We start from the raw sequence: 26128 nt of genomic DNA, 5'->3' as shown, positions 1-26128 counted from the left end.
CTGCCTTGGCAGGAACTAATGGGGATCCATAATAAACCCCAGGAAGAGTAGCTGCTGCCTTGGCAGGAACTAATGGGGATCCATAATAAACCCCAGGAAGAGTAGCCGCTGCCTTGGCAGGAACTAATGGGGATCCATAATAAACCCCAGGAAGAGTAGCTGCTGCCTTGGCAGGAACTACTGGGGATCCATAATAAACCCCAGGAAGAGTAGCTGCTGCCTTGACAGGAACTAATGGGGATCCATAATAAACCCCAGGAAGAGTAGCTGCTGCCTTGGCAGGAACTAATGGGGATCCATAATAAACCCCAGGAAGAGTAGCTGCTGCCTTGGCAGGAACTAATGGGGATCTGTAATAAACAGGAACTCTCAAATTCTGTGCATTTGTTTACATCCCTGTTAGTGAGCATTTTTCCTTGGCCAAGAAAATCCATCCACCTGACAGGTGTGGCATATCAAGAAGCTGATTAAACAGCATGATCATTACACAGGTGCACCTTGTGCTGGGGACAATAAAAGGCCACTAAAACACAATGTCACAGATGTCTGAAGTTTTGAGTTTGGCATGCTTTCTGCAGAAATATCCACCAGAGCTGTTGCCAGAGAGCCGCCTCTCCAACATTGTTTTAGAGAATTTGGCAGTACTTCCAACCGGCCTCACAACCGCAGACCACTTGTAATCATCCCAGCTTCTTCACCTGGGGGATCATCTGAGACCAATCACCCGGACAGCTGATGAAACTGTTTGGTTTGCACAACCTAATGATTTCTGCACAAACTTTCAGAAACTGTCTCTAGGAAGCTCATTTGCTCGTCATCCTCACCAGGGTCTTGACCTGATTGCAGTTTGGCGTCACAATAGACTTCAGTGGGCAAATGCTCACCTTTGATGGCCACTGGCACACTGGAGAAGTTTGTTCTCCACGGAAGAAGTGCGACATTTTCAGCTTCCACAAATTGTTTACAGATCCTTGAGACCTGGGGCCGTGCATTATCATGCTGAAACATGAGGTGATGGCAGCGGATGAATGGTAGAACAATGGGCTTCTTCACGGTATCTCTGTGCAATCAAAATGCCATCAATAAAACGCAATTGTTTTTGTTGTCCATAGCTTATGCCTGCCCATACCATAACCCCACCGCCACCATGGGGCACTCTGTTCACAACGTTGACATCAGAAAACCGCTCACCCACATGACGCCATACCTATTTCTATTACTAGTGATGAGACTCAGGTATAAGAAGGGATGTTCACTACCTGGTCAGGACTATTTATATTACTAGTGAGGAGACTCAGGTATAAGAAGGGATGTTCACTACCTGGTCAGGGTTATTTATATTACTAGTGAGGAGACTCAGGTATAAGGAGGGATGTTCACTACCTGGTCAGGGTTATTTATATTACTAGTGAGGAGACTCAGGTATAAGAAGGGATGTTCACTACCTGGTCAGGGTTATTTATATTACTAGTGATGAGACTCAGGTATAAGAAGGGATGTCCAAAATTTTCAAAAATATATATAAACACAGCATGTAAAGTTTTGGCCCCATGTTTCATGATCTGAAAAAAAAGATCCCAGAAATGTTTCCATACAAACAAAAAGCGTTTTTATCTCAAATGTTTTTGCATCTCTGTTAGTGAGCATTGATCCTTTGCCAAGATATTCCATCCTCCTGACAGGTGTAGCATATCAAGAAGCTGATTAATAAACAGCATGATCATTACACAGGTGCACCTTGTACTGGGGGCAATAAAAGGCCACTCTAAAATGTGCACATGGACATCTGATGACACTAAGAATTATTTCTGTCAGTAATAAACACAATTTGTGTGGGGAAACTATTTCTGATGGTCTGGGCCTGTCCCCCCGGTGGCTGGGCCTGTCTCCCCAGTGTTTGGGCCTGTCTCCCCAGTGTTTGGGCCTGTCTCCCCAGTGGGTGGGCCTGTCTCCCCAGGGGGTATATCTGTCTCCCAAGTGGGTGGGCCTATGCCCTCCCAGACCAACCGATGGCTGCGCCGCTGCCCAGTCATGAAATCCATATATTGGGGCCTAATACATTCTTTTCAATTGACTGATTTCCTTATATAAACTTCAGACATCTGTGACATTGTGTTTTAGTGGCCTTTTATTGTCCCCAGCACAAGGTGCACCTGTGTAATGATCATGCTGTTTAATCAGCTTCTTGATATGCCACACCTGTAAAATCATTGAAATTGTTGCATGTTGCGTTTATATTTTTGTTCACTACATATATATATATTAATATTTACATTAATATATACAGTATGCTCGTGGTATATAATAATATCTACATTCATAAAGCCAATAAGTAAATAATAATATCTACATTAATAAAGACAGTATACTGGCACTATATAATAATATCTACATTATTGAAGCAAATATGTACAGTGCATTTGGAAAGTATTCAGACCCCTTGACTTTTTCCACATTTTGTTACATTACAGACGTATTCTAAAAAATAAATAAAAATATCCTCATCAATCTACACTCAATTCCCCATAAAGACAAAGGGAAAACAGGTTTTTAGAATTTTATGCAAATTGCACCAATTCAGCTTTTCATCTAACCAAATCCCAAGATACTTATAGGAGGTCACATTAATATAGACAGTAGGCTGGCAGTATATCATATGTATCGTAATGAAGGCAGTACATATATAATAATATCTACATGAATATAGACAGTATATATTTAATAATATCTATATTAATAAAGGCAGTATGTCATGGAGATATTATTATATACATACTGTCTTTATTCATGTACAGTTGAAGTCGGACGTTTACATACACTTAGGTTGGAATCATTAAAACTCGTTTTTCAACCACTCCACAAATTTCTTGTTAACAAACTATAGTTTTGGCAATTTGGTTAGGATATCTACTTTGTGCATGACACAAGTCATTTGTCCAACAATTGTTTACAGACAGATTATTTCACTGTATCAAAATTCCAGTGGGTCAGAAGTTTACACACACTAAGTTGACTGTGTCTTTAAATAGCTTGGAAAATTCCAGAAAATGATGTCATGGCTTTAGAAGCTTCTGATAGGCTAATTGACATAATTTGAGTCAATTGGAGATGTACCTGTGGATGTATTTTAAGGCCTACCTTCAAACTCAGTGCCTCTTTGCTTGACGTCATGGGAAAATCAAAAGAAATCAGCCAAGACCTCAGAAAAGAAATGTAGACCTCCACAAGTCTGGTTCATCCTTGGGAGCAATTTCCAAACGCCTGAAGGTACCACGTTCATCTGTACAAACAATAGTACGCAAGTATAAACACCATGGGACCACGCAGCCGTCATACCGCTCAGGAAGGAGACGCGTTCTGTCTCCTAGAGATGAACGTACTTTGGTGTGAAAAGTGCAAATCAATCCCAGAACAACAGCAAAGGACCTTGTGAAGATGCTGGAGGAAACAGGTACAAAATGATCTATATCCACAGTAAAATGAGTCCTATGTCAACAGAACCTGAAAGGCCGCTCAGCAAGGAAGAAGGAACTGCTCCAAAACCGCCATAAAAAAAGCCAGACTACGGTTTGCAACTGAACATGGGGACAAAGATCGCACTTCTTGGAGAAATGTCATCTGGTCTGATGAAACAAAAATATAACTTTTTGGCCATATTGACCATCGTTATGTTTGGAGGAAAAAGGGGCGGGCTTGCAAGCCGAAGAACGCCATCCCAACCGTGAAGCACGGGGGTGGCAGCATCATTTTATGGGGGTGCTTTGCTGCAGGAGGGACTGGTGCACTTCACAAAATAGATTGTATCATGATGCGGAAAATTGCGTGGATATATTGAAGCAACATCTCAAGACATCAGTCAGGAAGTTAAAGCTTGGTCGCAAATGGGTCTTCCAAATGGACAATGACCCCTTTACTTCCAAAGTTGTGGCTAAACGGCTTAAGGACAACAAAGTCAAGGTATTGGAGTGGCCATCACAAAGCCCTGACCTCAATCCCATAGAAAATGTTGTGGGCAGAACTGGAAAAGTGTGTGCAAGCAAGGAGGCCTCCAAACCTGACTCAGTTACACCAGCTCTGTCAGGACGAATGGGCCAAACCTTCCCCAACTTATTGTGGGATACTTGTGGAAGGCTACCCGAAACGTTTGTCCCAAGTTAAACAGTTTAAAGGCAATGCTGCCAAATACTAATTGAGTGTATGTAAACTTTTGACCCACTGGGAGTGTGATGAAAGAAATAAGAGCTGAAATAAATCATTCTCTACTATTATTCTGACATTTCACAGTTTAAATGTACTTGGCTAAGGTGTATGTAAACTTCCGTCTTCAACTGTAGATATTATTATATACATTCTGTCTTTTTTTCCTTCACTTTGCAGTCCAACTCATCCCATACCACCTCAATTGGTTTGAGGTCGGTTAATTGTGGAGGCCAGGTCATCTGATGCAGCACTCCATCACTCTCCTTCTTGGTCAAATAGCTCTTACACAGCCTGGAGGTGTGTTGGTTTATTGTCCTGTTGAAAAACAAATGTTAGTCCCACTAAACACCAAACCAGATGGGATGGCATATAGCTGCAGAATCCTTTGGTAGCCATGTTGGTTAAGTGTGCCTTGAATTCTAAATAAATCACAGACAGTGTCACCAGCAAAGCACCCCCACACAATTACACCTACTCCTCCATGCTTCAAGGTGGGAAATACACATGCGGAGCTCATCCGTTCTCCTACTCTGCGTCTCACAAAGACACGGCAGAACCAATAATCTGCTATTTTTGACTCATCAGACCAAAGGACAGATTTCCACTGGTCTAATGTCCATTGCTCATGTTTCTTGAACCAAGTCCCTTCTTATTGGTGTCCTTTAGTAGTGGTTTCTTTGCAGCAGTTCAACCATGAAGGCCTGATCCATGCAGTCTCCTCTGAACAGTTGATGTTGAGATGTGTCTGTTATTTGAATTCTGTGAAGCATTTATTTGGGCTGCAATTTCTGAGGCTGGTAACTCTAATGAACGTATCCTCTGCAGCAGAGGTAACTCTGGGTCTTCCTTTCCTTTGGCAGTTCTCATGAGAGCCAGTTTCATCATAGCGCTTGATGGTTCTTGCGATTGCACTTGAAGAATAGTTCAAAGTTCCTGAAATGTTCCGTATTGACTGAACTTCATGTCTTAAAGTAATGATGGACTGTCATTTCTCTTTGCTTATTTGAGCTGTTCTTGACATAATATGGACTTTTACCAAATAGGGCTATCTTCTGTATACCACCTTTACCTTGTCACAACACAACTGATTGACTGAAACGCATTAAGAAGGAAAGAAACTCCAGAAATTAACTTTTAACTTCTCTAGGGTAGGGGGCAGCATTCGGAATTTTGGATGAAATGCATGCCCAAATTAAACTGCCTGCATCTCGGGCTCGGAATATATGATATGCAAATAACTGGTTGATTTGGATAGAAAACACTCTAAAGTTTCCAAAACTGTTAAAATAGTGTCTGTGAATATATCAGAACTGATTTGGCAGGCGACAACCTGAGAAAAATCCATTCAGGAAGTATTTTTCTTTTTGGTTTTGTAGTTTTCTATTCAATGCCAATATCCATTGACTTAGGACTCAAAATGCAGTTTCTATGCCTTCCACTAGATGTCAACAGTCTTCAGAAAATGTTTCAGGCTTGTATTCTGAAAAATGAAGAAGTAAGACTGAATGAGTAGACCCTGCCGTGTCACAGAGCTTTTTCCTGCGCGCGACCGAGAGAGTGCCTTTCATCTTTACCTTTTGTATTGACGACGTTATTGTCCGGTTGAAATATTATTGATTATTTAGGCTAAAAATAACCCGAGGATTGAATATAAACATCGTTTGACATGTTTCTATGAACTTTACAGTCTTCCTGTTTTGACTGCGTTTGAGCCTGTGGATTACTGAAGAAAACGCGCAAACAAAACAGAGGTTTTTGGGTATAAAGAGACTTTATCAAACAAAAGGAACATTTATTGAGTAAATTAATGTCTGCTGATTGCAACCATATGTAGATCATCAAAGGTAAGGGATTAATTTTATCTCTATTTCTAAATTGTGTAACTGTTCTAGCTGGCTGGCTACTGATTTAATGATTTGTAATGATGTAATGATTTGTTTAGTGGGCTATGTTCTCATAATCGTAATGTATGCTTTCGCCGTAAAGCATTTAAAAAATCTGACACTGTGGTTGGATTCACAAGCAGTTCATCTTTAAACCTATGTAAAATATGTTTTGTTTTCTGAATTTTTATAATGAGTATTTCTGTATATGAATTTGGCGCCCACCAGTTTCACTGGCTGTTGAAGAGGTGGGACGCTACCGTCTCACGTGCCCAAGAGAGGTTAAGGAGGCACACCTGTTAATTGAAATGCATTCCCGGTGACAACCCCATGGAGCTGGTTGCAAGAATGCCAAGAGTGTGCAAAGCTGTCAAGGCAAAGGGTGGCTATTGAAAGAATCTCAAATATGAAATATACACTTTTTTGGTTACTACATGATTCCATATGTGTTATTTCATAGTTTTGATGTCTTCACTATTATTCTACAATGTAGAAAATAGTAAAAAATAAAGAAAACCCCTGAATGAGGTGTATTCACACTGTTGACTGGTACTGGATTTAGTAGGTATTTTAGCTGTAATTTATATTTTCAAAATACAAAATACTTTTCCATACCATTTTTTAAAAGTGGTTTACAATTTTGGGTCCCCCTTTCACTCTGCATTGGTATCAGAAGTCTGATGGCACTATGGTGTGATAAGTTAACTAATAATAATAATACTAATAATAAATTAACTAATAAAGTTAACTAATTGTAAATGTACAGTATACGTAAACATTAACAGTTGCAAAGCATGCTGTGTAATATTCTAATGAGCTCGACCCCAAAACAAGGCCAATAATAATACCCAGTGTGCTTTGCATTTCATTTTGGCATGTTCATTTTCACGTATACAGCCGAAACAATTAGAAAGATTTTGTGCATATCTTATGATGACATTTTGTGACGTTTTTGTTCGTTTTGGACTTGGTGAGGGTTTTTTTTCTAGAGGCAAGTCCAAATTAGGAGCCAAAGTCTACGCCCCTTCGTCTGTGATTGGTTAGCAGTAGGGATTCTTCAATAAAGTCTTCGTTGTCATTCAACAAGAGATTAGTTGTTTTCATGTACATTTTTTTCTTTGAGAAACACCAAACATCTGAGTAGAATTACCCTTGGCAAAAACGTCAAAATTAATTGGGGGCTGGGGAGGGGGCTGGGGAGGTGGCTGGGGAGGTGGCTGGGGAGGGGGCTGGGGAGGTGGCTGGGGAGGAGGCTGGGGAGGTGGCTGGGGAGGTGGCTGGGGAGGGGGCTGGGGAGGTGGCTGGGGAGGAGGCTGGGGAGGGGGCTGGGGAGGGGGCTGGGGAGGGGGCTGGGGAGGTGGCTGGGGAGGAGGCTGGGGAGGTGGCTGGGGAGGAGGCTGGGGAGGTGGCTGGGGAGGGGGCTGGGGAGGTGGCTGGGGAGGAGGCTGGGGAGGTGGCTGGGGAGGAGGCTGGGGAGGTGGCTGGGGAGGAGGCTGGGGAGGTGGCTGGGGAGGGGGCTGGGGAGGAGGCTGGGGAGGTGGCTGGGGAGGGGGCTGGGGAGGGGGCTGGGGAGGTGGCTGGGGAGGTGGCTGGGGAGGAGGCTGGGGAGGTGGCTGGGGAGGTGGCTGGGGAGGGGGCTGGGGAGGTGGCTGGGGAGGTGGCTGGGGAGGGGGCTGGGGAGGTGGCTGGGGAGGGGGCTGGGGAGGAGGCTGGGGAGGGGGCTGGGGAGGGGGCTGGGGAGGAGGCTGGGGAGGAGGCTGGGGAGGGGGCTGGGGAGGTGGCTGGGGAGGAGGCTGGGGAGGGGGCTGGGGAGGTGGCTGGGGAGGTGGCTGGGGAGGAGGCTGGGGAGGTGGCTGGGGAGGTGGCTGGGGAGGAGGCTGGGGAGGTGGCTGGGGAGGTGGCTGGGGAGGTGGCTGGGGAGGAGGCTGGGGAGGTGGCTGGGGAGGTGGCTGGGGAGGAGGCTGGGGAGGTGGCTGGGGAGGTGGCTGGGGAGGAGGCTGGGGAGGTGGCTGGGGAGGGGGCTGGGGAGGTGGCTGGGGAGGGGGCTGGGGAGGGGGCTGGGGAGGTGGCTGGGGAGGGGGCTGGGGAGGTGGCTGGGGAGGGGGCTGGGGAGGTGGCTGGGGAGGGGGCTGGGGAGGTGGCTGGGGAGGTGGCTGGGGAGGGGGCTGGGGAGGGGGCTGGGGAGGTGGCTGGGGAGGAGGCTGGGGAGGTGGCTGGGGAGGGGGCTGGGGAGGAGGCTTGCATTGTTCTGCCTCCTTCACATCCTAACAGAGTGTTTGAATAGGGAATAATTTGGCGTAGGCTAAGACCAAACAGTAGCATGTGTGAGTTCCGGTTAATAAACCATTCAATTCGAGAACTCATCCTCATTTATTCATTTATTTATGATCTAGGGAGATCATTATTCTAGATTAAGAAACAGCACTATTGTTTATTACAGATACAATAGGTATATTTTATTGTAAACTAGAGCATCACTAAGCAACAATATAAATCTTTAGAAATGTCCGATCTAGTAGATTATGTAAGAGATCCACAGAAACCATGGAAACGGTTGGGGATAGATCCATAATCTCTTCATTAGCGGCCATCTGAATCAACCTGCATTTAGGCTACTGTTACTATATTTCACACTATGTTGTGGTAGATATTGGAGTATAATGCTTGTAAAGATGCCATCCCCTAAACAGGACATGTTCGTCACCAATCAAATGCACTACAGTTAAAAATGAGTTTCACTACCACCACTGATTTCTCTATGCTAGCTATGCTACCAGTTTATCCCAACGGGAGTTAGCATTGAGCACCAAAAAAATTATAATCCCGAAAAAGACAACTTCTAAATATTATGCAGCGAAAACAGACAAATATATCCAAATGGGATTGTAGAAACCACATTGTGGGCCTGATAGAACACATCAATGGGATTGTAGAAACCACATTGTGGGCCTGATAGAACACATCAATGGGATTGTAGAAACCACATTGTGGGCCTGATAGAACACATCATTGGGATTGTAGAAACCACATTGTGGGCCTGATAGAACACATCAATCATGAAGGATTTGATGAATATCCACCGTGTTAGATCAGCATCGCTGAATGGGCACCAATGGCGTCTTATCCCCCACAGTCTGCTCTCCCCCACGGTCTGCTCTCCCCCACGGTCTGCTATCCCACACGGTCTGCTCTCCCCCACGGTCTGCTCTCCCCCACGGTCTGCTATCCCCCACGGTCTGCTCTCCCACACGGTCTGCTATCCCCCACGGTCTGCTATCCCACACGGTCTGCTATCCCCCACGGTCTGCTATCCCACACGGTCTGCTATCCCCCACGGTCTGCTATCCCACACAGTCTACGGTCCTTGCTCTTTCTCCCACGGTCTACGTTCCTTCTACTATCCCCCACAGTCTGCTCTCCCCCACAGTCTGCTCTCCCCCACGGTCTGCTATCCCCCACGGTCTGCTATCCCACACGGTCTGCTATCCCCCACGGTCTGCTATCCCACACAGTCTACGGTCCTTGCTCTTTCTCCCACGGTCTACGTTCCTTCTACTATCCCCCACAGTCTACTATCCCCCACGGTCTACGGTCCTTGTTCTATCTCCCAAGGTCTACGTTCCATAGATCTCATTCCGGGTGGTATTGGGGTTGATCCATGACAGAGGACACTAGGGGTATTGGGGTTGATCCATGACAGAGGACACTAGGGGTATTGGGGTTGATCCATGACAAAGGACACTAGGGGGTATTGGGGTTGATCCATGACAGAGGACACTAGGGGGTATTGGGGTTGATCCATGACAGAGGACACTAGGGGGTATTGGGGTTGATCCATGACAGAGGACACTAGTGGGTATTGGGGTTGATTCATGACAGAGGACACTAGGGGGTATTGGGGTTGATCCATGACAGAGGACACTAGTGGGTATTGGGGTTGATCCATGACAGAGGACACTAGGGGGTATTGGGGTTGATCCATGACAGAGGACACTAGGAGGTATTGGGGTTGATCCATGGCAGAGGACACTAGGGGGTATTGGGGTTGATCCATGACAGAGGACACTAGGGGGTATTGGGGTTGATCCATGACAGAGGACACTAGTGGGTATTGGGGTTGATCCATGACAGAGGACACTAGAGGGTATTGGGGTTGATCCATGACAGAGGACACTAGTGGGTATTTGGGTTGATCCATGACAGAGGACACTAGGGGTATTGGGGTTGATCCATGACAGAGGACACTAGGGGTATTGGGGTTGATCCATGACAGAGGACACTAGGGGGTATTGGGGTTGATCCATGACAGAGGACACTAGGGGGTATTGGGGTTGATCCATGACAGAGGACACTAGGGGGTATTGGGGTTGATCCATGACAGAGGACACTAGTGGGTATTGGGGTTGATTCATGACAGAGGACACTAGGGGGTATTGGGGTTGATCCATGACAGAGGACACTAGTGGGTATTGGGGTTGATCCATGACAGAGGACACTAGGGGGTATTGGGGTTGATCCATGACAGAGGACACTAGGAGGTATTGGGGTTGATCCATGGCAGAGGACACTAGGGGGTATTGGGGTTGATCCATGACAGAGGACACTAGGGGGTATTGGGGTTGATCCATGACAGAGGACACTAGTGGGTATTGGGGTTGATCCATGACAGAGGACACTAGAGGGTATTGGGGTTGATCCATGACAGAGGACACTAGTGGGTATTTGGGTTGATCCATGACAGAGGACACTAGGGGTATTGGGGTTGATCCATGACAGAGGACACTAGGGGTATTGGGGTTGATCCATGACAGAGGACACTAGGGGGTATTGGGGTTGATCCATGACAGAGGACACTAGGGGGTATTGGGGTTGATCCATGACAGAGGACACTAGGGGTATTGGGGTTGATCCATGACAGAGGACACTAGGAGGTCTTGGGGTTGATCCATGACAGAGGACACTAGGAGGTATTGGGGTTGATCCATGACAGAGGACACTAGGGGGTATTGGGGTTGATCCATGACAGAGGACACTAGGGGGTATTGGGGTTGATCCATGACAGAGGACACTAGAGGGTATTGGGGTTGATCCATGACAGAGGACACTAGGGGGTATTGGGGTTGATCCATGACAGAGGACACTAGAGGGTATTGGGGTTGATCCATGACAGAGGACACTAGGGGGTATTGGGGTTGATCCATGACAGAGGACACTAGGGGGTATTGGGGTTGATCCATGACAGAGGACACTAGGGGGTATTGGGGTTGATCCATGACAGAGGACACTAGGGGTATTGGGGTTGATCCATGACAGAGGACACTAGGGGGTATTGGGGTTGATCCATGACAGAGGACACTAGGGGGTATTGGGGTTGATCCATGACAGAGGACACTAGAGGGTATTGGGGTTGATCCATGACAGAGGACACTAGGGGGTATCGGGGTTGATCCATGACAGAGGACACTAGGGGGTATTGGGGTTGATCCATGACAGAGGACACTAGGGGGTATTGGGGTTGATCCATGACAGAGGACACTAGGGGGTATTGGGGTTGATCCATGACAGAGGACACTAGGGGGTATTGGGGTTGATCCATGACAGAGGACACTAGAGGGTATTGGGGTTGATCCATGACAGAGGAAACTAGGGGGTATTGGGGTTGATCCATGACAGAGGACACTAGGGGTATTGGGGTTGATCCATGACAGAGGACACTAGGGGGTATTGGGGTTGATCCATGACAGAGGACACTAGTGGGTATTGGGGTTGATTCATGACAGAGGACACTAGGGGGTATTGGGGTTGATCCATGACAGAGGACACTAGTGGGTATTGGGGTTGATCCATGACAGAGGACACTAGGGGGTATTGGGGTTGATCCATGACAGAGGACACTAGGAGGTATTGGGGTTGATCCATGGCAGAGGACACTAGGGGGTATTGGGGTTGATCCATGACAGAGGACACTAGGGGGTATTGGGGTTGATCCATGACAGAGGACACTAGTGGGTATTGGGGTTGATCCATGACAGAGGACACTAGAGGGTATTGGGGTTGATCCATGACAGAGGACACTAGTGGGTATTTGGGTTGATCCATGACAGAGGACACTAGGGGTATTGGGGTTGATCCATGACAGAGGACACTAGGGGTATTGGGGTTGATCCATGACAGAGGACACTAGGGGGTATTGGGGTTGATCCATGACAGAGGACACTAGGGGGTATTGGGGTTGATCCATGACAGAGGACACTAGGGGTATTGGGGTTGATCCATGACAGAGGACACTAGGAGGTCTTGGGGTTGATCCATGACAGAGGACACTAGGAGGTATTGGGGTTGATCCATGACAGAGGACACTAGGGGGTATTGGGGTTGATCCATGACAGAGGACACTAGGGGGTATTGGGGTTGATCCATGACAGAGGACACTAGAGGGTATTGGGGTTGATCCATGACAGAGGACACTAGGGGGTATTGGGGTTGATCCATGACAGAGGACACTAGAGGGTATTGGGGTTGATCCATGACAGAGGACACTAGTGGGTATTGGGGTTGATCCATGACAGAGGACACTAGGGGTATTGGGGTTGATCCATGACAGAGGACACTAGGGGGTATTGGGGTTGATCCATGACAGAGGACACTAGAGGGTATTGAGGTTGATCCATGACAGAGGACACTAGGGGGTATTGGGGTTGATCCATGACAGAGGACACTAGAGGGTATTGGGGTTGATCCATGACAGAGGACACTAGGGGGTATTGGGGTTGATCCATGACAGAGGACACTAGGGGGTATTGGGTTTGATCCATGACAGAGGACACTAGGGGGTATTGGGGTTGATCCATGACAGAGGACACTAGAGGGTATTGGGGTTGATCCATGACAAAGGACACTAGAGGGTATTGGGGTTGATCCATGACAGAGGACACTAGGGGGTATTGGGGTTGATCCATGACAGAGGACACTAGAGGGTATTGGGGTTGATCCATGACAGAGGACACTAGGGGGTATTGGGGTTGATCCATGACAGAGGACACTAGAGGGTATTGGGGTTGATCCATGACAGAGGACACTAGTGGGTATTGGGGTTGATCCATGACAGAGGACACTAGAGGGTATTGTGGTTGATCCATGACAGAGGACACTAGGGGGTATTGGGGTTGATCCATGACAGAGGACACTAGAGGGTATTGGGGTTGATCCATGACAGAGGACACTAGGGGGTATTGGGGTTGATCCATGACAGAGGACACTAGAGGGTATTGGGGTTGATCCATGACAGAGGACACTAGAGGGTATTGGGGTTGATCCATGACAGAGGACACTAGAGGGTATTGGGGTTGATCCATGACAGAGGACATTAGAGGGTATTGGGGTTGATCCATGACAGAGGACACTAGAGGGTATTGGGGTTGATCCATGACAGAGGACACTAGAGGGTATTGGGGTTGATCCATGACAGAGGACACTAGAGGGTATTGGGGTTGATCCATGACAGAGGACACTAGGGGTATTGGGGTTGATCCATGACAGAGGACACTAGGGGGTATTGGGGTTGATCCATGACAGAGGACACTAGAGGGTATTGGGGTTTATCCATGACAGAGGACCCTAGATAGTATTGGGGTTGATCCATGACAGAGGACACTAGGGGGTATTGGGGTTGATCCATGACAGAGGACACTAGGGGGTATTGGGGTTGATCCATGACAGAGGACACTAGAGGGTATTGGGGTTGATCCATGACAGAGGACACTAGGGGGTATTGGAGTTGATCCTAGGGGGTATTGGGGTTGATCCATGACAGAGGACACTAGGGGTATTGGGGTTGATCCATGACAGAGGACACTAGGGGGTATAGGGGTTGATCTATCACAGAGGACACTAGGGGGTATTGGGGTTGATCCATGACAGAGGACACTAGATGGTATTGGGGTTGATCCATGACAGAGGACACTAGAGGGTATTGGGGTTGATCCATGACAGAGGACACTAGGGGGTATTGGGTTTGATCCATGACAGAGGACACTAGAGGGTATTGGGGTTGATCCATGACAGAGGACACTAGAGGGTATTGGGGTTGATCCATGACAGAGGACACTAGGGGGTATTGGGGTTGATCCATGACAGAGGACACTAGGGGGTATTGGGGTTGATCCATGACAGAGGACACTAGAGGGTATTAGGGTTGATCCATGACAGAGGACACTAGTGGGTATTGGGGTTGATCCATGACAGAGGACACTAGAGGGTATTGGGGTTGATCCATGACAGAGGACACTAGGAGGTATTGGGGTTGATCCATGACAGAGGACACTAGGGGGTATTGGGGTTGATCCATGACAGAGGAGACTAGGGGGTATTTGGGTTGATCCATGACAGAGGACACTAGGGGGTATTGGGGTTGATCCATGACAGAGGAGACTAGGGGGTATTGGGGTTGATCCATGACAGAGGATACTAGGGGGTATTAGGGTTGATCCATGACAGAGGACACTAGGGGGTATTGGGGTTGATCCATGACAGAGGACACTAGGGGGTATTGGGGTTGATCCTAGAGGTATTGGGGCTGATCCATGACAGAGTACACTAGAGGGTATTGGGGTTGATCCTAGAGGGTATTGGGGTTGATCCATGACAGAGGACACTAGGGGGTATTGGGGTTGATCCTAGAGGGTATTGGGGTTGATCCATGACAGAGGACACTAGGTCGTATTTTGGTTGTGTCTGTGTCGTCACTTGGTTGTCTTGTCGGTGTGTGTGTGTATGATATGCGTGTGTGTGGAGGGCGGGTCGGGGGTTGTCCGGGGAGCGGAGACAGAGAGGATGCCGTCGTGTGATAGGTCAACGAAGAGCAGTAGAGGGTCGACACCCACAGGAAGTATGTAGGTCCTCGTAAACGACCGACTGATGAACCCGTGGACATCCTGTCTCTGGGAGTGGTTCCCACTGACCTGACACACACACACACACACACACACACACACACACACACACACACACACACACCACACACACACACACACACACACACACACACACACACACACACACAACACAACGAACCAAGGAAGAGGGAGAGAGAGAGACAGGTCTTTAACTCCAGAAGGTTTGCTTAGGGGTTTGAGGTTAGGGGTAACAGGTCAGGCGTCAGGGGAATAGAGCATGATAGAGGTATTTTTATCGTGGGCATCGCCATTGAGGACCATTTTGAAGTCTCGCTCTGATGCAACCCTTTCACGGGGCGGGGGCAATAAGTTGACCAAAGTGGCATTCAAAGCAACCTGGTCTCAGAGCATTTCGTATCATTCTGTAAGTAAGTCAGAGACACTCCATGTAGTATGATATGTTACGTTTCATATAGGTATGTATTAATTTGTGGATGTCCATCACCCGTGTCGTTAGAGGTCAGGGGTTAGAAGTCTTTACCTCCAGTAGGTTGTTGACGGTGCGGACGGTGACTTCATCAGGAGTGAACTGACACACGTCCAATCGGACGGTCCACTTCCCTGGCTCCGCCTCTATATCAGAGAAGCCTCGCCCTAGCTGCTTGGTGATTCGTGGACGGACATAGTAACCATGGTACAGGGTGGGGGTCAGGAGGTCCTGGGGGGTAAGAGCTGGGGGAGGAGTCAGATATCAGAATCATACAGCTGGGGGAGGAGTCAGATATCAGAATCATACAGCTGGGGGAGGAGTCAGATATCAGAATCATACAGCAGGGGGAGGAGTCAGATATCAGAATCATACAGCTGGGGGAGGAGTCAGGAGAGAATCATATAGCAGGGGAGGAGTCAGATATCAGAATCATACAGCTGGGGGAGGAGTCAGATATCAGAATCATACAGCTGGGGGAGGAGTCAGATATCAGAATCATACAGCTGGGGGAGGAGTCAGATATCAGAATCATACAGCTGGGGGAGGAGTCAGATATCAGAATCATACAGCTGGGGGAGGAGTCAGATATCAGAATCATACAGCTGGGGGAGGAGTCAGATATCAGAATCATACAGCTGGGGGAGGAGTCAGATATCAGAATCATACAGCTGGGGGAGGAGTCAGATATCAGAATCATACAGCTGGGAGATTACTCAGATTATAGAATCATATTGTTGGGTAGTAGTCAGATTATAGAATCATATTGTTGGGTAGTACTCAGATTATAGAATCATATTGTTGGGTAGTAGTCAGATTATAGAATCATATTGTTGGGTAGTAGTCAGATTATAGAATCATATTGCTGGGTAGTAGTCAGATTATAGAATCATATTGTTGGGTAGTAGTCAGATTATAGAATCATATTGCTGGGTAGTAGTCAGATTATAGAATCATATTGTTGGGTAGTAGTCAGATAATATAATTATATTGCTGGGTAGTAGTCAGATAATAGAATCATATTGCTGGGTAGTAGTCAGATTATAGAATCATATTGCTGGGTAGTAGTCAGATTATAGAATCATATTGCTGGGTAGTAGTCAGATTATAGAATCATATTGCTGGGTAGTAGTCAGATTATAGAATCATATTGCTGGGTAGTAGTCAGATTATAGAATCATATTGTTGGGTAGTAGTCAGATAATATAATTATAATGCTGGGTAGTAGTCAGATAATAGAATCATATTGTTGGGTAGTAGTCAGATTATAGAATCATATTGTTGGGTAGTAGTCAGATTATAGAATCATATTGTTGGGTAGTAGTCAGATAATATAATCATATTGCTGGGTAGTAGTCAGATTATAGAATCATATTGTTGGGTAGTAGTCAGATTATAGAAGCATATTGCTGGGTAGTAGTCAGATTATAGAATCATATTGTTGGGTAGTAGTCAGATTATAGAATCATATTGCTGGGTAGTAGTCAGATTATAGAATCATATTGCTGGGTAGTAGTCAGATTATAGAATCATATTGCTGGGTAGTAGTCAGATTATAGAATCATATTGTTGGGTAGTAGTCAGATTATAGAATCATATTGCTGGGTAGTAGTCAGATTATAGAAGCATATTGCTGGGTAGTAGTCAGATTATAGAATCATATTGTTGGGTAGTAGTCAGATTATAGAATCATATTGCTGGGTAGTAGTCAGATTATAGAATCATATTGCTGGGTAGTAGTCAGATTATAGAATCATATTGCTGGGGGAGGAGTCAGGAGAGAATCATATAGCTTTGGAGGAGTCAGATAATAGAATCATATAGCTGGGGGAGGAGTCAGATAATATAATCATATAGCTGGGGAGGAGTCAGGAAAGAATCATATAGCTGGGGAGGAGTCAGGAAAGAATCATATAGCTGGGTAGTAGTCAGATTATAGAATCATATAGCTGGGGCAGGAGTCAGGAAAGAATCATATAGCTGGGGAGGAGTCAGATAATAGAATCATGTAGCTGGGGTGGAGTCAGATAATATAATCATATAGCTGGGGGAGGAGTCAGATAATATAATCATATAGCTAGGGGAGGAGTCAGATAATATAATCATATTGCTGGGGAGGAGTCAGGAAAGAATAATATAGCTGGGGGAGGAGTCAGATAATACAATCATATAGCTGGGGGAGGAGTCAGATAATATAATCATATAGCTGGGGGAGGAGTCAGGAGAGAATCATATAGCAGGGGAGGAGTCAGATAATAGAATCATATAGCTGGGGGAGGAGTCAGGAGAGAATCATATAGCTGGGGAGGAGTCAGATAATAGAATCATATAGCTGGGGAGGAGTCAGATAATATAATCATATAGCTGGGGAGGAGTCAGATAATATAATCATATAGCTGGGGGAGGAGTCAGGAGAGAATCATATAGCTGGGGAGGAGTCAGGAGAGAATCATATAGCTGGGGAGGAGTCAGATAAAAGAATCATATAGCTGGGGAGGAGTCAGGAGAGAATCATATAGCTGGGGAGGAGTCAGATAATAGAATCATATAGTTGGGGGAGGAGTCAGATAATATAATCATATAGCTGGGGAGGAGTCAGGAGAGAATCATATAGCTGGGGAGGAGTCAGATAAAAGAATCATATAGCTGGGGAGGAGTCAGATAAAAGAATCATATAGCTGGGGAGGAGTCAGGAACGAATCATATAGCTGGGGAGGAGTCAGATAATATAATCATATAGCTTGGGAGGAGTCAGATAATATAATCATATAGCTGGGGAGGAGTCAGATAATAGAATCATATAGCTGGGGAGGAGTCAGGAGAGAATCATATAGCAGGGGAGGAGTCAGATAATATAATCATATAGCTGGGGGAGGAGTCAGGAGAGAATCATATAGCAAGGGAGGAGTCAGATAATATAATCATATAGCTGGGGAGGAGTCAGATAATAGAATCATATAGCTGGGGAGGAGTCAGGAGAGAATCATATAGCAGGGGAGGAGTCAGATAATATAATCATATAGCTGGGGGAGGAGTCAGGAGAGAATCATATAGCAAGGGAGGAGTCAGATAATATAATCATATAGCTGGGGAGGAGTCAGATAATAGAATCATATAGCTGGGGGAGGAGTCAGATAATAGTATCATATAGCTGGGGAGGAGTCAGATAATATAATCATATAACTGGGGAGGAGTCAGATAATAGAATCATATAGCTGGGGGAGGAGTCAGATAATATAATCATATAACTGGGGAGGAGTCAGTAAATAATCATATAGCTGGGGAGGAGTCAGATAATAGAATCATATAGCTGGGGAGGAGTCAGATAATAGTATCATATAGCTGGGGAGGAGTCAGATAATATAATCATATAGCTGGGGGAGGAGTCAGATAATATAATCATATAGCTGGGGAGGAGTCAGATAATATAATCATATAGCTGGGGGAGGAGTCAGGAGAGAATCATATAGCAGGGGAGGAGTCAGATAATATAATCATATAGCTGGGGGAGGAGTCAGGAGAGAATCATATAGCAAGGGAGGAGTCAGATAATATAATCATATAGCTGGGGAGGAGTCAGATAATAGAATCATATAGCTGGGGGAGGAGTCAGGAGAGAATCATATAGCAAGGGAGGAGTCAGATAATAGAATAATATAGCTGGGGGAGGAGTCAGGAGAGAATCATATAGCTGGGGGGGAGTCAGGGTTTACTGTAGTTTGATAGTTCTCTCAGGGCTGGGGGGAAGAGGTTTACAGTAGTTTTATAGTTCTCTCAGGGTTGGGGGGAAGAGGTTTACAGTAGTTTGATAGTTCTCTCAGAGCTGGGGGGAAGAGGTTTACAGTAGTTTGATAGTTCTCTCAGGGCTGGGGGGGAAGAGGTTTACAGTAGTTTGATAGTTCTCTCAGGGCTGGGGGGGAAGAGGTTTACAGTAGTTTGATAGTTCTCTCAGGGCTGGGGGGAAGAGGTTTACAGTAGTTTGATAGTTCTCTCAGGGATGGGGGTGGGGGAAGTTTTACAGTACTTACTATAAAACCCAGTGCAGCTGTTCTAGGATGGTTTGTGGGTCTGAAATAATACCACTTTAGCTACAAGGCTTAGGAGAAACTCACCTGTCCTTTTTCTGTCTCTCCTCTAGCCCCTCCTCCTCTCTCTCCTCTAGCCCCTCCTCCTTTTCTCCTCTAGCCCCTCCTCCTTTTCTCCTCTAGCCCCTCCTCCTCTCTCTCCTCTATTCCCCTCCTCCTCTCTCTCCTCTAGCCCCTCCTCCTCTCTCTCCTCTATTCCCCTCCTCCTCTCTCTCCTCTAGCCCCTCCTCCTTTTCTCCTCTAGCACCTCCTCCTCTCTCTCCTCTAGCCCCTCCTCCTCTCTCTCCTCTAGCCCCTCCTCCTCTCTCTCCTCTAGCCCCTCCCCCTTTTCTCCTCTAGCCCCTCCTCCGCTCTCTACTCTAGCCCCTCCTCCTTTTCTCCTCTAGCCCCTCCTCCTCTCTCTCCTCTAGCCCCTCCTCCTCTCTCTCCTCTAGCCCCTCCTCCTCTCTCTCCTCTAGCCCCTCCTCCTCTCTCTCCTCTAGCACCTCCTCCTCTCTCTCCTCTAGCCCCTCCTCCTCTCTCTCCTCTAGCCCCTCCTCCGCTCTCTACTCTAGCCCCTCCTCCTCTCTCTCCTCTAGCCCCTCCTCCTCTCTCTCCTCTAGCCCCTCCTCCTCTCTCTCCTCTAGCCCCTCCTCCTCACACGGCGGCATTTAACCTAGCGGTTGAGATTATTGGGTCAGTAACCAAAAGGTTGCTGGTTTGAACCCCTGAGTTGACTAGGTGAAAAATCGGCCAATGTCCCCTTGAGTTATGCTTTTTACCCTAATTGCTCCTGTAAATCTCTCTGGATAAGAGTGTCTGCTAAATGATTACAATGTAATCACTCTCCTCTCCCACCAACCCCCTATCTCTATTTGAATCAGACATTTTTTTCCATACCTAGTCTCTATGCAGGCTCTATGCAGGCCCAGTCTCCCAGTCCCAGTCTCTATGCAGGCTCTATGCAGGCCCAGTCTCCCAGTCCCAGTCTCTATGCAGGCTCTATGCAGGCCCAGTCTCCCAGTCCCAGTCTCTATGCAGGCCCAGTCTCCCAGTCCCAGTCTCTATGCAGGCTCTATGCAGGCCCAGTCTCCCAGTCCCAGTCTCTATGCAGGCTCTATGCAGGCCCAGTCTCCCAGTCCCAGTCTCTATGCAGGCCCAGTCTCCCAGTCCTAGTCTCTATGCAGGCTCTATGCAGGCCCAGTCTCCCAGTCCCAGTCTCTATGCAGGCTCTATGCAGGCCCAGTCTCCCAGTCCCAGTCTCTATGCAGGCTCTATGCAGGCCCAGTCTCCCAGTCCCAGTCTCTATGCAGGCTCTATGCAGGCCCAGTCTCCCAGTCCCAGTCTCTATGCAGGCTCTATGCAGGCCCAGTCTCCCAGTCCCAGTCTCTATGCAGGCCCAGTCTCCCAGTCCTAGTCTCTATGCAGGCTCTATGCAGGCCCAGTCTCCCAGTCCCAGTCTCTATGCAGGCTCTATGCAGGCCCAGTCTCCCAGTCCCAGTCTCTATGCAGGCTCTATGCAGGCCCAGTCTCCCAGTCCCAGTCTCTATGCAGGCTCTATGCAGGCCCAGTCTCCCAGTCCCAGTCTCTATGCAGGCTCTATGCAGTCCCAGTCTCCCAGTCCCAGGCTCTATGCAGGCTCTATGCAGTCCCAGTCTCCCAGTCCCAGGCTCTATGCAGTGTGTGTTCCAGGCTCTATGCAGGCCCAGTATCCCAGTCCCAGTCTCTATGCAGGCCCAGTCTCCCAGTCCCAGTCTCTATGCAGGCTCTATGCAGGCCCAGTCTCCCAGTCCCAGTCTCTATGCAGGCTCTATGCAGGCCCAGTCTCCCAGTCCCAGTCTCTATGCAGGCTCTATGCAGTCCCAGTCTCCCAGTCCCAGGCTCTATGCAGGCTCTATGCAGGCCCAGTCTCCCAGTCCCAGGCTCTATGCAGGCCCAGTCTCCCAGTCCCAGGCTCTATGCAGGCACCCAGTCTCCCAGTCCCAGTCTCTATGCAGGCCCAGTCTCCCAGTCCCAGTCTCTATGCAGGCTCTATGCAGTCCCAGTCTCCCAGTCCCAGGCTCTATGCAGTGTGTGTTCCAAGCTGCCACGGGTTATTATGGAACCCTGTTTAGCTGGAAGTTCTATTTATACACACAGTCCTTCTGAGGGGCGGGGTTCCCTAGTTCAGGGGAAAACAATATTGGACATTCATCTCTGTTTGTTTTGGATTTATATTGACTAGTGACACACACACACACACCACTCATTACTTGTACTGAGATACAGCATGTTAGCTACAGCCAGTGATCCAGTGATAGTTTTATAGCGTAGCTCTCGCTATAGATCACAAACTAAATACACCTCTGATTTAAAAACACACAGAGAGGCAAAGACAGACAGAGAGCGACAGAGAGACAGACAGAAAGCGACAGAGGGAGGGAGAGGTTCCTACCTTCTCCAAAGTTCTGGTCGTAGATCCGTCTGGGAGAGTTCAGTTCACACTGAGTACTCATGGGATATGCATGAGGCACCGTCCGCTCCGCCATCATGACTCAATGACTGACAGAGGGAGAAAGAGAGAGTGAGGGAGAGGGAGGGAGGGAGGGAGTGAGTAAGGGGATAGAGAGGGAGGGAGAGAGTGAGGGTACGAGCGAGGAAGGGGAGAGGAGAGGGAACAGGGGGAGTTTATCCAAACGAATGTTTGGCTCCACGGAGATAAAAAGGCTGCAAATAGAGTACACACACATTCTGCTCCATTTCACTCATACACAGACAAATAACAGACTAATAACAGACTAATAACAGACTAATAACAGACTAATAACAGACTAGTAACAGACTAATAACAGACTAGTAACAGACAAATAACAGACTAATAACAGACTCATAACAGACTAATAACAGACTAATAACAGACCAATAACAGACTAGTAACAAACTAATAACAGACTAGTAACAGACTAATAACAGACTAATAACAGACTAATAACAGACTAGTAACAGACTAATAACAGACTAGTAACAGACTAATAACAGACTAATAACAGACCAATAACAGACTCATAACAGACTAATAACAGACTAATAACAGACTAATAACAGACTAGTAACAGACTAATAACAGACTAATAACAGACTAATAACAGACTAATAACAGACTAATAACAGACTAATAACAGACTAGTAACAGACTAATAACAGACCAATAACAGACCAATAACAGACTCATAACAGACTAATAACAGACTAATAACAGACTAATAACAGACTAGTAACAGACTAATAACAGACTAGTAACAGACTAATAACAGACTAATAACAGACTAATAACAGACTAATAACAGACTAATAACAGACTAATAACAGACTAATAACAGACTAGTAACAGACTAATAACAGACTAGTAACAGACTAGTAACAGACTAGTAACAGACTAATAACAGACTAATAACAGACTAATAACAGACTAATAACAGACTAATAACAGACTAGTAACAGACTAATAACAGACTAATAACAGACTAATAACAGACTAATAACAAACTAATAACAGACTAGTAACAAACTAATAACAGACTAATAACAAACTAATAACAGAAGTATATTGACACTGTATGCTGGAAACACTCTTTTTTTTTTTTTTACAAAGAAATAACCAATCTTCGTTAGATATATACTGAGCTTGTTTTTGCATGAATTCCGCAACGCGGTTAGCTTTTAACAACCAGGACAGCTATTTCTTGTCCCGGAATCCCGCTTTACAGACAGGTTGGAGCCTGCTTGACAGAGCCGTTAACCTTAGCTAGGTAGCTAGCTAGCTAGCTAAGCTGCCAGCTAAACTGCTAGACATCAAGCTAACAAAGTTAATCCCAGATGAATTGTCCAATGGAGCCCTCTGTGTCTGGAGAAATACATGGGTGGTTCCAGTGCTGTAGGACCTGTATCTACTACGCTTGTTTCAGGACAAACTGGATCACTCAGAGTTCCAATGTGGCAGGATCTGTATCTACTACGCTTGTTTCAGGACAAACTGGATCACTCAGAGTTCCAATGTGGCAGGACCTATATCTACTACGCTTGTTTCAGGACAAACTGATCACTCAGAGTTCCAATGTGGCAGGATCTGTATCTACTACGCTTGTTTCAGGACAAACTGATCACTCAGAGTTCCAATGCGGCAATTGTTTGCTTGCCGAGGATTATACAGTAGGATTGAAGTGGCTTCCTTAGACACTATATAAAAGACCCATCATATCTGGCCCTGTGCCCCCTCTGAATCGTGGCATTGTACGCTACGTGATTATCACAGCTCAACAGGTGTAACTTTTCTTGACAATTTCGACACCTTTTGGAAACAAAACACGTTATATAAAGGAGGATGGGATCCACCCAAATCATTTGGCTTCCTGGATCCTTTCACAGCATTATAAGGCTGCGTTGACACATCGACTTATCAATGACTCAAGCCCAGCTCAGTTAATCCCTACCATTGTGACGCTGAGCTTCAGCAAGTGTACATTAAACCAGGGGCGTTGGTAGACACAATGTAACTAACCTAATTGATGCCCCTCTAACTGCCTTGAATACCTCTGCTGATCCTACAGCTATTGTAAGCAGTAATCATGAGCCTATGAACCAGAGTTATACTGTTAGCACTGAGGTGTTGTGCAATAGCAGGAAGTCCACTGTGAGCAGCTCAGCCTGCGCTAACATAAAGAACATGAGCATGTCTACTTATGCTGAGCTTCCCATTAAAGCAATGAAAACAAGCAAGCATCCCAGAAAAGTGCTAAAAAATAGTTATTGTTCATGAAATCACTAACATGCTAGTAACAGATTACATTCATATTCTGACTATCTCTGAAACTCAGATTATAACTTTGACGATACAGTGGTTAGAAAACCAAGGTTTTAAAATGTACAGAAAAGACACAAATGTCAATGGGGGCGGTGTTGCTGTTTATATTCAGAACCACATTCCTGTAAAGCTTAGAGACGATCTAATGTTAAATACTGTTGAAGTAATATGGCTACAGGTTTATCTGCCTCACCTAAAGCCCATTCTGGTGGGAAGCTGCTATAGACCACCAAGTGTTAACAGTCAGTATCTGGATAACGTGTGAAATGCTTAATAATGTATGTGATATCAACAGAGATGTATATTTTCTGGGTGATTTAAATATTGACTGGCTTTTCATTGAGTTGCCCGCTCAAGAAAAAGCTTCAAACTGTTACCAGTGCCTGCAACCTGGTTCAGGTTATCAGTCAACCTACCAGGGTCGTTACAAACAGCACAGGAATGAAATCATCAACATGTATTGATCACATCTTTACTAATGCTGCAGAAATCTGCTTGAAAGCAGTATCCAAATCCATCAGATGTAGTGATCACAATATAGTAGCCATATCTAGGAAAACCAAAGGCTGGGCCTATTATAGTGTATAAGAGGTCATACAATAAGTTTTGTAGTGATTCATATGTTGATGATGTAAAGAATATCTGTTGGTTCTGTGGTGTGTAATGAGGAGCAAACAGACACTGCACTTGACACATTTATGAAATTGATTATTCTACTTATTCTTCTTATTCCAGAGATAGTCAGAATATGAATGTCATCTGTTACAAGCAAGTTATTGTCTTCATGGACCTTGTTTCTTAATCTACATATGTTAATATGGGCTATTTGTTAGCACTGTTCTGGGTTGTTGATTGTTTTTCATGCTTTACTGGGAAGCTTATCAGAGGTGGACTTACTCATGTTATTTACATTGGAGCTGATAGTGCAGGGTGAGCTGCATAAAGTGGTCTTCCTACTATTGCACACCGCCTCAGTGCTAACAGTGTAACTCTGGGTTATAGGCTCATGATTACTGCTTACAATAACTGTAGGACAAACAGATGTATTCGGCGCAATTAGGGGGACCTGCATTAAATTAGTTACATTGTGTTTGCCAACGCCCCTAAGATCATGTACATTTGATGCAGCATTATGATTCTACCTTTATTTCAACAAGGAACACAGACTGAGACCGAGGTCTCTTTTACACCCGGGCCCCGTGTATACATGTTTACACATACAGTTTAGGTTAAAGCACTAAACAAGACAAACAAAACGATCACAGATAACACAAATAAATACAGCAACAGATTACATTTACACACAGGTTATTCTACTAACAGCACAAGAACTTACATTACCCGAAACAGTTACAAGCAATACAAAAATAAAAATCCTCCGATATATATTTAAAATGGGCGACTCATTGTCACAATGGTAGGGATTATTTTTAAGCATCAGCTGTCAGAGCAGCTTACCGATTACTGCACCTGTACACAGCCCATCTTTAAATAGCCCATCCGATTACCTCATCCCATACTGTTATTTATTTATTTTTGCTCTTTTGCACCCCAGTATCTCTACTTGCACATCTATCACTCCAGTACTAATGCTAAATTGTAATTATTTTGCCTCTATGGCCTATTTTTTAGGCCTTACCTCCCTAATCTTACTACACTGTACATATACTTTTTCTATTGTGTTATTGACTGTACGTTTGTTTATCCCATGTGTAACTCTGTGATGTTGTTTTTGTCGCAGGCTTTATCTTGGCCAGGTC

General features: G+C 45.8%; 2 protein-coding genes across 2 annotated transcripts; both read right to left on the bottom strand.

Moving 5' to 3' along the window:
* Positions 1 to 7253: 7253 nt before the first annotated feature.
* LOC129863324 (uncharacterized) lies at positions 7254 to 8453 on the bottom strand. Its single transcript, XM_055935214.1, has one exon. It carries the CDS (start codon positions 8451 to 8453, stop codon positions 7254 to 7256), a length of 1200 nt encoding a protein of 399 aa, XP_055791189.1.
* hspb2 (heat shock protein, alpha-crystallin-related, b2) lies at positions 8449 to 22140 on the bottom strand. Its single transcript, XM_055936950.1, has 3 exons — positions 21963 to 22140; positions 15519 to 15709; positions 8449 to 15043 (listed from the first exon to the last, which is right to left on the bottom strand). The coding sequence occupies exons 1-3, from the start codon at positions 22057 to 22059 to the stop codon at positions 14825 to 14827; spliced, it is 507 nt and encodes a 168-aa protein (XP_055792925.1). The 5' UTR covers positions 22060 to 22140; the 3' UTR covers positions 8449 to 14824.
* Between the last annotated feature and the right edge of the window lie 3988 nt (positions 22141 to 26128).

This window comes from Salvelinus fontinalis, chromosome 10 (genome assembly GCF_029448725.1).
Source record: "Salvelinus fontinalis isolate EN_2023a chromosome 10, ASM2944872v1, whole genome shotgun sequence".
NCBI classification, from domain to species: Eukaryota; Metazoa; Chordata; class Actinopteri; order Salmoniformes; family Salmonidae; genus Salvelinus; species Salvelinus fontinalis.
Note: the sequence above shows the minus strand (reverse complement) of the source record. Positions and strands in the feature narration are given on the sequence as shown.